Source organism: Plectropomus leopardus, chromosome 2, assembly GCF_008729295.1.
Source record: "Plectropomus leopardus isolate mb chromosome 2, YSFRI_Pleo_2.0, whole genome shotgun sequence".
Lineage (NCBI taxonomy): Eukaryota > Metazoa > Chordata > Actinopteri > Perciformes > Serranidae > Plectropomus > Plectropomus leopardus.
Genome location: NC_056464.1, coordinates 234,190 through 252,354, shown reverse-complemented (window position 1 = coordinate 252,354; position 18,165 = coordinate 234,190). Strand labels below are relative to the sequence as shown.

The following is an 18,165-nucleotide window of genomic DNA, read 5'->3' as shown; positions in this document are numbered from 1 at the left end:
ATGACTTGGACTCGAGTCAGACTAGAGTCATGAATTTGATGACTTTAGACTCGACTTGACAAAATGTTACCAGACTTGCAACTCGACTTGGACTTGAAGAGCAATGACTCGTGACTTCACTTGGACTTGAGCCTTTTGACTTGAAAAGACTTGCTACTTTCACCAGAACACAAAGATTAAAATATATGTTAGAAACGAACGCTCTGCATCTCTCTCTCTCTCTCCCTCTGTGCGCATTTGTGTGTGTGCGTGAGCTGCAGGCACAGCATCCAATCAAATTAGATCCACGTTGTTTTGATCCGACAGCATCCAATCAAATTGTAGAACAACAAACAACGAAGAAGAAATAGTACTCATTCAATGGGCCAGTTGAAAATGATACCAAGGATAGTGTCGTTTGGGTACAAAAGTTACGAAGTGGTCAACAAAAAACGGATTGCAGTGTGCAAAACATGCGGGTCGAAGATTACAGATGGAGAGGCAACAACTTCGAACTTCGTTCGACATCTAAAACTGCACAAAGAGCGGTAAGTAGAGCTGGTGAGCTAATGCTCAGATAACGTTAGCTTATCGGCTAAGTAACTGTGCTAGCTGTGTAGTTAATGAGGCTGTAAACTTAACGTTACACTGCAAACACGATGATGATCTGTTGCGTCCACTGTGGGTTCATTCCCTGACTCATAGTTTAAAATGTAATTCATGTGAATACTACTGCAGGTCCTTCATCGCATCAGCTGTCAGACTCTTTAACAGCACTACTTAATGTAGCACTGCTTTGTCTGCTATATAACTCATTCACTTCCCTACCTTATGCATTACTGTATGGTTGCATTGTCTTTTTTTTTTTTTTTTTTTTTTTTTTTATCTCTGTGCAATATTTATTCCACACTGTGTATCGCATTGTAAAAATCTCTGCTGCTACTACTCTGTGCAATCTGTAAATGTAAACATAATTCACATGCTTATATTGCTTAGTTTTTTTTTTATACTACACACCATGTGTGTATTTAACAACTCTGTGCACAATTTGCCTTTGCAAGGCAACATAGTTTACATTGCTTAGTATTTTTAATGCTACACACCATGTGTGTATTTTACAACTCTGTGCACAATTATCCTGCACAGCCACCAGTATATGTATATGCCCATAAATCCATATCTGTACAAGTTAAAGGTGTATATACTGTACATAGTCTTGTGTGTATAGCCCTGCCTATTTAGTACTTAACATTTTATATTTTGTTATATTTGTATATTTTTAAATTCTGATAGGTATATACACATTTTCTGTTTTTTTAACTTAATTTTATAAGTATCCTACTGTCACTTTCTCCTTCTTATCTTATCTTATGTGTGGCTATAATGGATTTTTTTGACATCTGTTTAATATGCTTGCATCTTACAGATATGAAGAATACCAGACGACCAAAAGCATTACCAGGGAACCACAACAGCCTACAATCGCCCAATTCCTGGACATTCGTGTAGGGCATTACAGTATGAGCCATCCACAACAAAAGGCCATCACCAATGCAATACTGTCCGACTTGATTATTGATTGCAACTTGCCCCTGTCTATTGTGGAAAACAAGAGCTTTCGGCATTTTCTGACAGTAGTTGACAGTAAGTACAGCCCAGTGTGTCGCAGAACGTTGACATCAAAAACTGAGAACCTTGCTGCAGAGAGACGTTCGAAATTAAAAACTCAACTGAGCAGCACTGACCATGTTTCAATCACTGTGGACATTTGGTCTGACCGAAAGATGAGGGGGTTCCTTGGAGTCACTGTGTGCATTGGATAGAGAAAGAGGCAGAGAGGATACAGCTGAAGTCCAATCTCTTGGCCTGCAACCGCTTCCAAGGCTCACACACAGCTGAAAGAATATGTGACCAGTTTGAGGTAATATGTGATGAATACAACAGATAAACTGGACTACATTATTAGTGACAATGCTGCTAACATGCGCAAAGCATTCACTGTGTGCTTTCCCCACTGAACAAGAAGATGATGATGACGGGGATCATCTTGATGACCCAGAGCTCTGGCATGACTTAACCCTGGAAGACCAGCAAACAGTAGATGCTGCTATGGCAAAGAAACAGCGCTTGCAGTGTTTTGCGCATACTCTTCAGTTGGTGGTGGGAGACGGCTTGAAAGAAACAAAAGTGGCATCTCCTTCTTTTTCAAAGTTATCAAAACTCAGCTCACTGCTGCACACAAGCACGACGTTCAAAGATGTGTTCGAAGCTGAATTTGGGGAACAGAAAAGCATTCCTGCTGCTGTCAACACAAGATGGAACTCAACACTGAGGCAAGTGAAGGCAGTTCTCCAGTATGATCATCTAAAGCTCTGTGCTGTTCTGGAAAAGTCTGGCCACAGGAGTTGTCATTCACAGCACGGGAGTGGAGTCTGTTGAAGGAGTTGGTGGACATCTTGAAGCCGTTTGGTGAAGCAACTGACTTGACACAGGGGGAGAAGGTAGTCACAATCAGTGCTGTTGTTCCATGTCTTGGCCCTCAATCACCACTTGAGAAGCTGAAGCCTCAAGTCCGTTTCCTGAGCAGCATGGTCAGAAGTGTCCAGGTATCCCTCAACAAAAGATTTCTTGGAATCTTCATCAATGTGAAAATGGCCAGGACACAAGATGGGGTCACTGCTCCCTTTGCAGATCCAGTCTACCTCAAAGCAGCTGCCTTGGATCCAGCCTTTTCTCTGTTTTGGGTGGAGCCCATGTGCTGGTCAATCGTGACGTCAAGGCAGAGGTGGCACAACGAGTTAAAGTTTAATATCATTGAGTTTAATTTAACTTTTTTTCTCATAATCTGATCTATTTGACTACAACAATAATGTGTTAAGTCTAACACACTTGATTTCCCATTCTAATTGTAATAAGGGCTCTTTTGTTTCTGATAATTGCCAGAACTGATCCTGCAAGATGCAGCACAGGCAGATCAACCTGTGCCTCTTGTTGATGAAGAAGAGCGAGAGGAGCTTGGACAAGGAGAAGGGCTGTTTGCTGCATATCATAAAAGGCAGAAGAAGGATGTGGGGACCACTCCAGCACTACAGCTAAGTCACTACCTTGACATAGCCGAAGGACAGAATGCTCCTCTGTTCTGGGCAATGAACATGAAGACTCTTCCTTCACTCTTCCGAGTGGCCATCAGAGTGTTGGCAGTGCCTGCATCCAGTGCTCCAGTGGAGCGAGTTTTCAGCTATGGTGGCATCTTTCTACGGCCCCATCGTGCACAAATGACTGACAGACTTTTTGGCCAATTTGGTCTTTTGCAAATGCAATGCAGCATAGAGCCCTGAAATAACAGAAAACTCACAACCCTGTTAAGTGTTATGTTCATGTATTTGTTATGTTTTCCCCCTCTCTCAAACACAAAACCCTATTTGTGTTTGTCCTTTAAGGATAACCTAAATGTTCCTCAATATACAATATTACCTCTAGACCCGTAATGAATAATCGATGATTAATCGATTTTTGGATTAATTACCAATTGTTTTGATAATCGAGTAATCGTTTAGAGTCTTTTTTTTTTTTTTTTTAAAAAAAGTGCATTCAGTGGTCAACTGCTGTGGTGCTAGTTCTAGTGCAATATGTTATGGAAATATAATATCAGCACATTTTTGTACTTTTGTTTTTACAAATAATTTCAGTTGCACTATCAAATGTTTATTCTGTGCAGAAATTGTTTAAAAGGAAAAATATTCTTGCAGAATATGAGTCAAATGTTAAATGGTACTGGTTAATAGTACAATATAAAAGTGCAATGTCAGCACTAGTTTTCTTGTAAATGTTCAATGCACTTGTTTATCAAATTTGTTTTGATAAATAAATATAGATTTTAAAAGCATACATGATCTGTTTACATTTAATATATTATTACTTTGTTGTTAAAATGACTCGAAAGGACTCGAAACTCAAAGTGTAGGACTTGCGACTTGACTCGGGACTTGCCTGTCTCGACTTGGGACTTGACTTGGGACTTGCCTGTCTCGACTTGGGACTTGACTCGGGACTTGAGGGCAAAGACTTGAGACTTACTTGGGACTTGCCTGTCTCGACTTGGGACTTGACTCGGGACTTGAGGGCAAAGACTTGAGACTTACTTGGGACTTGCAAAGCAATGACTTGGTCCCACCTCTGCCTGGTGGCTCTCATGATACCACAACTTACTTGAATGACATCGACTTCTACTTGCGAAAATTCCCCAACGCTACGATAGAAGACATGCTGTACCTGATCAAGGTGACTTCCAGTCGCAACGTCAGCAAGTTCATTGAGCGGCAACCCTTCCAGGTTTGAGCTAACTATAGGTTGTTCTGTAACGCCTTAGAAAAAGAATTTTCGGATCCAATAGCGCAGACCGGCTTGGCCGCTGCCATTGCAGTTAAGCAGGGGAGGCAAGAATCTCCCCAACAATACTATTATCGCCTCTTACAGGCATACTTTGGTTCTCGAAACGAACCTGGGATGGAGGAGGACATGAACTTCAAAACCCTCTTTGTCCAGAATCTCCATCCAAATACTCGTAATCAACTAGGTGTCTTGGCGAACCCGCGCACTGCAACCATCCAGCAACTACGCAGCCTTGCTGCGCTGGGATTTGCAAGACAAAAGCAATTCCATGCTAAACAGGCAGAGTCACTACTCGAGTATAGACAGGGACTCTTTGGAGCTGGAAGATGCCCCCAGTGGTGGAGAGCATAACGCAGCTGCACGCCCTCTCCAAACTAATCAGAGGTCGAAACGTCAGAAATCCACAAATGGTGACAACAAAGAAACCTCCCAGTGGAAGAGTAACAACACCGGAGGTAAGTTTAAAACATCTCAATGTAGTCCAGAAGATCTTAAAGCCATCCTGCATCTTATCGACGAGAGGAAAAGGGAGAAAAGCAGGAAAGCTAATCTTCTCCCCATAACGGCAGTAGCCCCTACGCCTCTTCAGTCAGATCGCCTTGCAGACCAGCCTGACATGGTGGTCGAAGAGCTTTATTTGGACCCTGGTGAACCTGAGCCCACCTCCTCACAGGGCCAAACACCAGTAGCTCCAGCTAATGGAAAGGAATGAAAAGGGAGGTGAGAAATCAATCCCTCCTGGCGCAGTCTTGACAGTTCAGCTTGACTCGAAAGATGAGTCCCTTGATGAAGATGCATCAGCTATACAGGTTGAACCTCCTTATCAACAGTTCTTGTGCTGTCTCACTGAGCAAGGCGCTGCACGAAAACTTTACTTGCCCATGATACTTGAAGACACTTTCGTGTATGAAGCTCTCCTTGATACAGCTGCAGACATAACCTTGATGTCATCAGCACTGTTTGATACACTGTTAATGACAGTATTTCAGTCCAGCAGGGACTTAAGACTCCAGTCCTGCTCTCTGAATATCCAGCCGTATGCTCCCACGGGTACTACACTGACATCCATGACCATGGTAAAACTGACCATTGGCTCAATGAGTTTCATCCATTCCGTGTACGTGTCTTCGCTTAATGCAGTTCCCCTTCTCATCGGCAAGGATCTCCTTAACTGTTTTGAACCACTGATTGACTTCCAACGCTTGGAACTCTGGGCACAGGTTCATCAACCTCTGCCAATTCTTCATCCCAAAAATACTGTTGCTCAGTGCTGTTCCTTGAGACCAAGGCGACAAAAATTTCAGGTCAAAAGATGAGCGTTGAAACAGACCACCTGCCTATGTGGACACGCAGCGGTTTCATCAGCTCAGGTAGAAAACCGGACTGGAATAAGGTCATAGGTCACTCTAGCGCTCCTGGTCAGGACAAAGGGTTCAATCACCAAACTGGCACTTTGGCCAAACAGGCCGCCCTCAATGGAACGCTTTGGCACTTCGACTCGGACTTTCTCATCCACCCACCCTCCCCGACTGTCTGTGTCGTCACTCCAGCTCCAGCTGCCGCCCAACTTATGGCTTCTTTTTTCGGCCCTGGTCCTCCCTCGGTCACCCCTGCTATCTTAAGTTCTGACCTTATCTCCCTCCAATGTCTTGATCCAGCTATTCACGTGCTCGTCCCCTGGCTCTCCAGTGCCTTGGACGATGATGTCTCTGCCGCAGATCTTGATCCCATTGCTAGCTTGGCATGTTTATTCTGTGTCCATTCTCCTCTGCACCTCGTGACGGGCCTTCTGTGTATGTCTCTGACGACCTCACTTCACTTGTGCTCGTGGGTCCTCAGAACCACAGGGGGGTGATGTTGATGCATGCCCATGACTCTCCGTGCACAGGCCAAAAACAAACCAAAGCCACACTCAGAGTACTTGTCCAGCTGACCTGTTTGCCACACATGCAAAAAGACGTAGCCGACAACATCAAAGGCTGCTCAGTCTGCTGCCAGTTCCAACTGTCAAACCTGCTCCACAGAGCCCTCTTGCAACAAAGAGGCACCTCCTCTCCCATGTCAGACCTTCAAATTGACTGGGGTGGTCTGCCAAGTCGGGTCAATTCAGATGGAGGAACACATTTCACAGCTGATGTTATGCAACATCTATGGCACTTACTGGGTGTGAAAGCCGACGTACACATTTGCTACCACCCCCAGGCTTCTGGCTGGGTGGAATGGACAAAGCAAACAGTTGTCAACACATTGAAAAAGTATGTGACTAAAGCTCACAAAAATTCCAAAGACCAAAAAGCATCCCATGGTGTACTCCAAGTAGGGGACAAGGTGTGGTACTACACTCTCGTCCACCCTATTGGAAAGGTCCACCAAGGCCCTGGAAGAGTTACACGCAAGTTCCTTCCTCATTGGGCTGATCCTTATTTGATCACAGGCGAACTCTCACCTGTGGTATACCAAATCAAGGTTACCAAAGGACAGGGAAAATCAAGTCTTAAATGGGTTAATCCCAATCAGATCAAACCACACAAATGTCCCATGGGACTTGAAGGACATAGCAGCATCCAAATACAGTCCTAAGAAAAGCAGACTTCTATAGTTGTTTGTTAGCAAAACAGAGGAAGTTTTGTTCTTGTTCTGTAAGGTCAGTTGTGGCAGATATTGTGAGAGTCTGGTATTTCTTTGATACTTTTTCCATCGTCTGTTGTCTGAAATTGATCTAAAGTTTCTTGGGTTGATTTGTTTACAAGTGGGGGTGGTTCAGCACCCACTGGTGACAAGTTCATGTGGTCTAACCTATAACGGTTTAGCTGTTTGTTTTTTTTTTTGTTGTTGTTTTTTTTAAGCAGATTAGTAAATTTGCTTTATCTTAGATTGGTGTGCTTTTATTTAAATTATTTGAAACACATAACTGTACGACATGCAAATTTCACTGTTCCACAACGAACTATCCTTTTCATAACCTTAAAAGCTCTGACGTGTCTCTGTCCATGCAAGGTGTTATGCCAAAAACCTTTGGTAATCAATTAGTGTAAACAACAATTGTTCAAATGAGGACAAATGAGGCTCATTGACCTTTTATATTTTTCCTGTTACTATTCATCATGTTTTTTTTTTTATTCACCAAGTAGATTCCATTATCCACCAGAATAAACACTGATCAATGGTATAGGAAACACTATATCACAAAGACATCAACTCTGATCATGGGGATTGTTGTTATGCCACCTGTTCTTCCTAGCCAAGGACTGCCTGCACCTTAGCGATCCAAAGCTCCTGGAAATCTCGCATGGAATCGAGTGGGGGAATGTAGTGGACTGCCTTGGCGTGGTCATTACATTTTTCCTCTAAGGAACTCCAGAGCTCAACGTCCCCTGGGCAAGTGGGGGACAAGTCAAGAGACACTGTTTTACAACCCAAAACATCCAACAGAGGGTTGTTAATTAACTTAATTGATACTCCATGTAGGCATCTGCAAACACATTCTACGTTTAAGCCACAGAAAGTGTCAGTACTTGTACAAGTACTTGGCCCTTTCCATCACAAGATGCGTGGGAGATAGGCATTCTTGAGGCCACATCCAGCTTACCACAGGATGTAAGACATCTGAATGACCTCCTGGGGTCACTCAGGCACATGAAGCAACAATCATTCATTGCCCCCTCTGCTGAGATGACAAAAGGCAGAACATGTTGTAAAGTCATTATAAATCCTTGTGTTGAGAATAACATCTGATAGAATCGCTTGGACCTAGGTTGTGAGTTAAAGTTTAACTTAATTCTCTAATCCTTCTCTTTGTAGGTAAGAGTTTGTCTATGTACTTTGATGAAGAAGTAGGACCAACTCCCATTCTTTAATCATTTAATTTGAATGATTTAGGTGAAAGCATGTTTTATTCCCTTTTTGTGATGGAGCTCTATTGCCATCTAAGTGACCTTAATTATCATTAATCTCGTAACCAACTTTATAGTTACATCTTATTTTGCATTCATTGTATAATGTTAAAATGTAATCCTGTATCTAAGTAATCACCAAGTTTGTTAGGATCCATGGTACAATGTTATGTTATGTGTGGTCATTTAACAGAATTGAGCAAAGGATCCTCAGAATCATGTGTTACGTTATAAATTGCCTTTAGGTCTCCTAACATGTATTTGAAGTTACTGTGATGAGACTATAGTGGTAATGAGATTCGTGAATGTATACACCACGGGTTAGATCACGTAATTCATCATAAAGTTCAGAGACATAAATGTCTCCTAAATTACATTAGGTCTTTTAGAAACTAATTCCAGATGTGAGATCGCTCGGTGCAAAAGTTCGCTAACTCCGCCTTCCATCCGCATCCCCAAATCGAAAGATAAAAACTGAGTGAGCTTCTCAAGCTCTTGCTCTCAAGTTTTCGCTATTTTCAAGGCTTTTCTCCTTCTCTCTTCTCAAGTTTTTCTTCAAGCCTCTTCAGGCTTCTTTTCGCTCCTTTTTACCGCGGTGCGTCTCATGCATCCGCGCTCGCAACTTTTTCTTTTCTTCAATTTGATAAACGGAGCCGCAACAGCTCACCATAGCTTTGCTGAACTTTACTTTTGAAGCCATTTTCTTTTTAAATCTCTGACACTTTTCTTTATACCAGTTTTTGGTCAGTAAAGACACTTTTGGTAATTCGTTTTAAGTAAACTCAAATTAATAATTTAAAGTGACTCCCTCAGACCAATGGGACTACTTTTGATTATTTCTGCGAGTTATAATTGAGAAGGACACTCCGCGATTCGTCATCAACTCTGCCACGGATCTAGAAGCAACACCTGCTGCACAAACTATCAGCATCCGTTGCCTGCCCTTAAGGACTTTGTTTAAAGTCTTTTACCGGTTTGCTGAGGCGAACACCGAGGCCAGTTAAAGACCGCCGCACACCGACTCCACCTGCCCGGCCGCCGCCGCCTTTCAGCGGGTCACCTCGTCTGAAAGAAGTGCCGCAGCTCTCCCCTGGAGTGACGCGAACACCTGGACCTCCCCGGAGAAGTCTAATCAAGTCGGCAAAAGTGGGCAGAATAACATTTTCTAGTGATCAGAGTTGATGTCGTATAGCGAAGCTTTAATGCCAAATTTCTAAATTCTAATTCACCGTGCATCCACGCTTTAGACGGTCACATATTTCCACCCACTATCATCCATAATTAATCATTTGCATCATCTGAACATACATCACTTAGGTTCCCTTTCATTTGTTCACTGTCCCTTATATGTCATACTATTTCCTCTATTTACTCATCATTTTATTAGCCTAAATAAAATATTCTCATTTATCGCCAAGTCGTTGTCTGTGGATATTATTTCATGAGAGAAACAAGATCAATGTATACAGGATAAACGGTACAGACTGTGAGATTGATTAAAGTAATGACATGTCTTAACACTGTCACAATTTAAGATTTAATTTTCTCCTGAATGGAGAATGGTGCCCCTTTTACTTTAACGAGTGCAAAATCCAAATTCTAATGTAGTTATTAATAACCACTACACTTGGTAATAAAAGTGTTGAGATCTTGACAATGCCTGCTTGTGATTTCAGAGGTTTTTCATGAATATCGTTGCCATGGCAACATGGTCTTTGCCGCAAGGTGCAGCCCTGAACACATCAGCATGTCAATTAAGCATGATAATCACAGCACCACCAATCTATACTGTGATTTAAATGAAATTACATGATTTGGTCTACAAATGATGTAGATCAAGATGACATGCATTGTGTGGTCCCCAGTGCCACCTAGTGGCCACAGGAAGTATTACCCCACATGTAATATTTAACTGAAGGATAGAAACTCTCTGCCTGCTTGTTCAGACTTTCACTGAAATGAAAAATCATGGGACATCAAAACTTATTCAATTTCTGAGTTTTCGTCACACCATGTGGGCGTCGCTAGGTTTTCAACTTCAATGTTTCGCCATGAAACAGGAAGTTGTCGTAACTCAGCCAGACATAGTCCAACCTGCCCCAAATGTCTCATACTTGATAAGAGTACAGAGTTGAACTCATCAGCATGGCTCACTTGACTTATTGGCATACTGCCACCTACTGGAAACAGGAATTTACATGATTTATATTTTTAGTTGCATCTCCTTATAGATTGACCACATTCAACACAAACTTGGTAACAAAAGCTGTTGTAAGACCTTCATGATGCCTCCCTGTGAAGATCATATGTTTTCAATGAATGCCGTTGCCGTGGCAATGCAGTATTCGCCACCAAACAGGAAGTTTCTGTAACTTCAGTTTGTAATAACTGATTGGGCCCAAATTTTACAGGTGTGATCAGGTTGTGGCCCTGAACACGTCAACATGTGATACTCAATGCACTACTTACTGGCAACAGGAAGTATGTCGTGTAACAATATCATCATTTGATTTACATGCAATTTACATGGTTTGGTCTACACATGATGTAGACCAGGATGACTTTGTGTTATCTCCAGCGCCACCTAGTGGTTTTAGGAAGTACTACATCATGTGAAGGGTGTCAATGGTCCAAACTTTCTGCATGAAAACTCATGAAAGTTGGTACGCTCATCCAGCCTGGCGAGAAATTCATATTTTTATGGTTTCACAAACGGGCATGGCAAAATGATTCCACAGTTCCCCCCTATGTAGCCCCAATGGCTGGTTTAAACTACAAATACAAAATTCGGCACACATATGTATCATGCCCAGACGTACAACAAACCCTCTAAGACCCACCCCCCAAACCCAGCAGAAAGTCGGCCATTCTGAATTATGTGCTGGTTTTTGGCGATTTCAAGATAGCATACTTTTGCTATCTTGTCCTATAGGATTCATTCGATTGACTTCAGAATCAATGTGTGCATTCTCAACTCCTTGGAGATGAAAAGTTATCAAAGGTCCGCGCATAACTTTTACGGTTTTCGTGTTATGTGGCGTACATTTTTGATGTCTCGGCATACAACAGGAAATTGGTGTAACTTTGGTGTATATTGTCTGATCTGCCTGAAACGTCTTAGGTTTGATAAGGGGTCCCATCCTGAACACATCTGTATAACAATATTCTCTAGTCGCGATAGCGCCACTTAGTGGCCAAAAGTAAAAACTTTTTTTTTATACTTTTATCAACTTGGCCTTCACAATTTATTGGATCCAGTTAAAGTCAAGGTTAAATGTCATAGGTTCGATAAGGGTCCTGCCCTGAACACATCTATATGACAATATTCACAAGTTGTAATAGTGCCACCTACTGGCAACAGAAAGTAAGCCTTGAGGGACAATTATCATTGGATTTACATGATATGTACATGGTTTGGTCTACAAATGATGTACACAAAAATGACATGTAATTTGTGTCCCCCCTGCTGCCACCTAATGGCCACTAGAATTACTGAACCATGTAAAATAGCTCACTTCTGGAATTCTTTGTGTACATTATCCGACTTTCACAGAAATGAATGACCGCTTTAGCTGGAGTCCCACCAGTACCCCGAACATATGTGGTGGTGCGAGGGCCCTTTCATCGCTGCTTGCAGCTTTAATTTTAAATCGTTATTTTTGACTTATAGAGTTAATTTCTATTATTACATGCAGCAATTATTACGTTATCATTAATCACACTTGAATTATTGTTTTATTTATAAATTTTCATGAGTATCTTTTAGTTGCCATAAGTTCATACCTGCTATTGTTTGCAGAGACAGGTATGAGTGTTTTAGACTGAGATGGCATGTGCTGTGAACAGAGAGGCTGGATGTTCGCTTTCTTGCTGTATTGATGTCAGTTAAACAAAACTAAATTGGGATAATTTGTCCCCCACTATTACCCACACTCCAGGAGGACAGAAGAATGCTACCAAACAAGACATAAGGGTTACAACAGTGTTTTTTTCTTCACCTTTGAATTAATTAGCTAAGACATTAAGCTCATACATGCCAACAAATTGGCTGCAGTCTTCAAGTGCACTGTAAGTTTGTTTTAGCATGTTAGACTGTTAAACTGTTCTCCGGACAGTTTTTAAAGGGCAAAGTAGACTGAAAACTTTTTCGGCCAGGGTTGGACAGTACTTTCCAGCATGTCACAGCTTTCATTGGATGATGTCAAGGACAACGAGAGAGTTGTAGCAGCTGTCGAGGGCCAACTGCTACTAATGATGAGGCCCCACAACTGGTTCTTCCACCCCCACACAAAAAAGCCACACTCTATGTGATTGATGTCATTGAGAACATTCCAAAGTCTTCCTAGACACACATTCAGGGATATAGGTCTTTAGAATGACTATTCCATTTCTAAGTTACTTGTTACTTGTGTTACTTGTTTTACTTGTGTTGCTTGTTTTGTTTTGCACTGCTAGACTCGTAATTTTTATATCTTATATGTGTATCTTCTATTTTATCTGGTTTTATCTGATTCTGATTCTGATTCTAAGAACAAAAGCTATGCAATGTTCTCTCTGAACTCTATGCTAGAGCAGTGATTGATGACTGTCTAGGCAGTCTAGGCAGCCTGTTACCATCAGGTTCTGTAATTAGGTTTTCGCAAACACTATTTCGGTTATCAGAAACATCACACAGCCAGTAATTGTCGGTTGGGACTTTTTAATTGCAAATGATGTAGTGTTGGACTTGAAGGAAGGCGATTTTTAAGTAGGGAACCACACTAGACTCTCTGTCCTAGGTGCAAGTGAAACTGCTCCCCTAAGCTGTATTGCTGTCACCTTATGTCCTGTTGCTGTACCTGACATGTGACAAATGAATGTTTTGACTACAGTTTAGCCTACTAGTGGTGTGACTGAACTCAAAACTGACTAAAGAGGTGTCCTTGAGCTGGGTCCACCTAGTTCTCAAGGTCTGACAGCAATATGCACACTTGCTCCTGGACAGGCAGGGCTGACTTATGTCAGAGTAATGAACTCGACAAATGCTAAGGTAAAAATATTGACAATGACTACTCTGTAATGATAGGTAGTGTAGCCGCAGTAACCACCACAGCAGATCGTCACTGCAGGAACACACTGACGCAGTCAGACACAGCATCAAGCTTGATGACAGCAGATGCTTCACCTATCAAACAGAGAGAATACAGAGCTGCACCCAACACCAGAGCAGAGATAAACAGGCAGGTTCAGCTGCTCCTTGCATAAGAAATCATAGAGGAAAGCTTTTGCCCCTGGTGTTACCTTGTTGTTCTGGTAAGACAAAAAGATGGTGGCTACAGATATGACTACAGGAAGGTGAATGCACCCACAATTAAAGACTCATACCCTACAGAAGCCCTTGACAGACTTTCAGGTGCATGCTGGTTGAGCACAATGGACTTACCCAGTGGACATTGGTAGGTTGAGGTTGAACCAAATGACAGGGGAAAAACAGCTTCAGCACTGGTGGTGCTCTGTACCACTTCAAATAGATGCCCATGGGCTTGACAAATGCCCCACCAACTTTTCAAAGGTTTATGGAGCTTGTGCTCTATGGCCTGCACCAAAAGGAACGCTTGATTTACCTGGATGATGTCCTTATGTTCAGTTGCTTTTTTACAGAGCCTGGAAGAAGTGTTCAAGAGGTTTTTGCACTGCTAGTTTCAAGTTTAAAACCAGAAAGTGCCAGCTTGTACAAACACAAGTGTCTGTCCTTGAACATGTAGCTTTCAACCGTGGACTCTAACCAGATGCAAGAAACCTTGAAAAGGTTTGTTGATGTCACACCCCTTTGTCACAGGAGTTATAAACCCAGGACTTTGCTTGGTTTGCTTGTGCTGCAGCAAGCAGCTGTTAATCTAACTTGAAAGAGAGAAATTTTTAAAACAGCCCATGCTCCATGTGTTCTAAATGATGACTTAGAACCAAAGGACTTTGCATGAGACAGTGAGACAATTTGAATGCAACAAAGCCTGATAAGCTGTCATGATGATCTCATCTCAGCCATGAGATGTCAGAAGATGATCCAGCTGTTCATTGGGAACAGCAAGCCGAGTGTAACTGAGCTACCCGTAAAGTGTCCTCACAAAGGCAACACTGCAACTTTCCAGAGTGAACATTTTCCCTGGCATCGAAACTGCTGATGAAGGTGAAACGATCTTTCCTGTGCTTTTATGGGGTTGATGCTCTTAAATGATGGGGAGACATAGCAAGTGATAGACCTAAGTAATCAGGCCTCTTCTTTATCTTTTCCTTCAATGTTTTATGGGATAGGTTGCATCTCTGCTGTTGACTAATGCTTAACATAGATGGTTCTTCATCTGCTTGATCATCTTGCACTATTTCCGTGCACCTGATCAAGTCCAGATGTCACATCTTTTTCAGTTCCTCACTGGTTTTCATCCCATGATTTTTATTGTTGCTTCATTTATTAGTTTGTTGTTCAATTAGTCATTGAATTGACTTTGTGTCTTTGCCGTATTCACTGTTTCATCATTTATCCATACTAATTCTTAAACAGGACATATTGTGCACATTTTCAGATCTCGAACTCCAGTGGAGCAGCTTTGTATCATTCACTATCCAAAAACTCTCCAGATCTTCAGAAAACTGTATCTGAAATCGTCTATCATAGCCCTGTTTTCAGCAGAGCTCTGAGCAGGCCCCAGGAAGTGCACCACCCTCTGAAGCAAAATTTACATAGTGGCACTACAGCGTCACGTGATGCACACTGGCCCAGAAAGACTTTTCCCCATGTGCTTAACATTGGGAAAGAGACCCCCTTAAACCACTGGATAATTTTTTTGAGACAAGTTGACTTTTAGAACGTATTTTTTAATAGCCAAAAGCATTGAGTCCTAAAGATGTAAAATGCGCCATTTTCCGAATGAAGATTTGGAATTGAACGCACATGTAACTCTTGGAGTCCCTGATACAGCACAGGCTTCGTGCCAGCCATAGTGATGGATATTTTTGAATGATAATTCATAATTTTTACCATTTTACAACACATCCATCCGCTGTTGGCTGTAAAGCCTGTAATATGGACGTCTTACCGTGGCTGTATCAGAGACCATATGTACAGTCTACGGTCAGTATTCAAACTACCGGTTATCAGTGAGCAGCTACTAGTACTAGTACTAATGTATAGGTCGATTTCTACAAATTTGGCAAGGGGACATTTTTTTCACATCAGCATTTTCTTTTACTACTAGTGACAATTACTAAACGGTACTGAAAGTAGTAGTTACTTAAAGTTGAGCTGTGTAATAATGCACAAGGCAATATTACAAGGCACGTCCTTTTATTATATTTCTGTGGGCAAAATACATTTTGCTTCTGTTAATTTCATTTCTCCGGTCGTGATTACGATATGATTCCCTGATAAGTGTATATATATTTCTGTGTGTGTGTGTGCGTGAGTTTGTGTGTGTGTAGAGAGAGATTAATATATCATTATCTGATTATCACGTAAATATAAAAAACTGACAGCACAGCTTTCGTTATACTGCCGATTAGCTGCTGTTGCTAATAAGCAAAGCTACTATGAGAGGAATGCTTGTGAATGAGCACTGTTCGCTTTGAGCACTCAACTAGGGTAACTTGCGTGAGCAAGCCAGTGAGTCAGAGTCAATGCTCCGGTAAACTCGGCCACACTCTGCCGTGTTCGGTTGCCGTTTATAACTTCTACGCATGCTCTGTGGGCCAGTAGATCTGGGTAATTCTTTTTCTAAACCCATAAAAAGAGTTTTCTCTGCTTCATGCACCACTGAGCAGCTCTCATACGAATGAATGAGGCCCCGCCCCCACAGCTGTATCCAGATTTATAATAGATCCATGGCTCTGAGATGGTGGGTTTCAGCTTCCTCCTCCTCCGTGCTGCTCTGTGCCCGCCTCCCGCTCTGCCCACTCTGCTGATTGGTCGGCTTTCCAAAACTACCTGAGGCATATGTCGATTCAGAAATTCTGTTTGCAAACAGTAAACGGAGAAACTAATGTAGTTTGTTGTTGTTACTTGGGCATTATGACCTTCAAGACACAGGCTTACATGTTAGATTCTGAATCCGGATATTGTGGTGAGTAAACAGTTATCCGAGTAACTGTTGAACCATATGGTGGATTTTATTTTTTACCCGCGCTCCACTTTTACTTAGTTTCTAATACACTCTATTGTAGATACACAAGTGGCTGATAAAATGTTTCCTCTGCTGTTGACAAACAGCTATAAACTGATTATCTTATAAGGGATATTACCATGTGGGCTCAGGAACACGGAAAAGTTCAGAAAACCATTGTCAGTTAACACAGTTCGTCGCAACATCTACAAGTGGAAGTTAAAACTCTACCATGCAAAGTGAAAGCCACATATCAACAACACCCAGAAATGCTGACACAAAGTGGAAAAGTGTGCTGTGGTCTGACGAGTCCACATTTCACATTGTCTTTGGAAATCATGGACCATGTGTCCTCCAGGCCAAAGAGGAAAAAGACCATCCAGACTGTTATCAGCGCAGAAGTTCAAAAGCCAGCATCTGTGATGGTATGGTGGTGTGTTAGAGCCCATGGCATGAGTAACTTGCACATCTGTGAAGGCATCATTAATGCTGAAAGGTACATACAGGTTTTTGAGCAACATATGCTACCATCCAAGCAACGTCTTTTTTAAGGTCGTTACAACAGCTTGGCTTTGTAGTAAAAGAGTGCGGGTACTAGACTGGCCTGCCTGAGTGGTGCATTATGAAGCGCAAAAGACGACAAGGGAGACCCCGGACTCCTGAGCAACTGAAGTCGTACCTCAAGCAAGAATGGGAGAGAATTCCACCTTCAAAGCTTCAACAATTAGTGTCCTCAGTTCCCAAATGCTTATTGAGTGTTGTTAAAAGAAAAAGGTGATGTAACACAGTGGTAAACATTCCCGTGTCCCAGCTTTTTTGGAATGTGTTGCAGGCATCAAATTCAAAATGAGTGAATATTTGCAAAAAAAAAAAAAAAAAAAGTTTATCAGTTTGAACATTACATAACTTGTCTATGTAGTGTATTCAATTGAATGTCGGTTGAAAAGGATTTGCAAATCATTGTATGCTGTTTTTATTTATGTTTTACACTATGTCCCAACTTAATTGGAATTGGGGTATGTATTTAGTCTGCATGCTCTTTTAACTAGGTGAATACATAAATATCTGATAAACTTAAATCGTCCAAAAAAGGTATTATGCAAAGATGATAAGCACACTACTGACTAGTAAAAGATGATCAACTGAGTTGTGTCCATTTTGCTGACAGTTCCAGTCTCTGATCCTCCATTTTCAGTGTTGAGCAGACCTGATGGAAAAGAACACACCCACGCACACACACACACACACACACACACACACACACACAGAGATATCACAGTTTTATCATTGTTAGGAATCAGCGTTCATATTTTGTGTTATTTTTGTCACATGATGTTACAAAAGATAAACCAATCAGATCTGAATAAGATTTGGATCGGCTAAATTAATTTTTATTTACATCTGCAGTGTGCAGATTCGTTAGGCCTGCAAACTGACCTTCACTCCTTAAATGCTGAGATGCTTAGTTAGTGGCCAATAAATAAAATCACCAATAGTTTGATTCAGTCATTGTTTAGTTAGTAATACATAAGGGTGGTTGTATCCACATGGTTAAATGCATTTATTGTAAGTGGCTTTGGATGAAGTGGCAGCTCTTTATTATCATGATCACTACTTAATTTTCTTCTGGTGATATTTAAGCACTTCCTACCCCACACACTAACATGTTCCCATCCCAAATTGTCACATATTGCAGCTTTGCAGTGGACTTTTGCTTCCAAATATTAAATTTTAGTTGTCAGAATCAGAATCAGCCTTATTGGCCACAT

General features: G+C 41.6%; 1 protein-coding gene across 1 annotated transcript in view; it reads right to left on the bottom strand.

The window, feature by feature from the left end:
• LOC121950059 (dihydropyridine-sensitive L-type skeletal muscle calcium channel subunit alpha-1-like) overlaps positions 1-18,165 on the bottom strand; it is a 73,369-nt gene that overhangs the window by 41,687 nt on the left and 13,517 nt on the right. Inside the window, exon 5 of the mRNA XM_042495974.1 lies at positions 17,522-17,603. Within this exon, the coding sequence (XP_042351908.1) occupies positions 17,522-17,603 (82 nt within the window). The remainder of the gene's footprint in view (positions 1-17,521; positions 17,604-18,165) is intronic.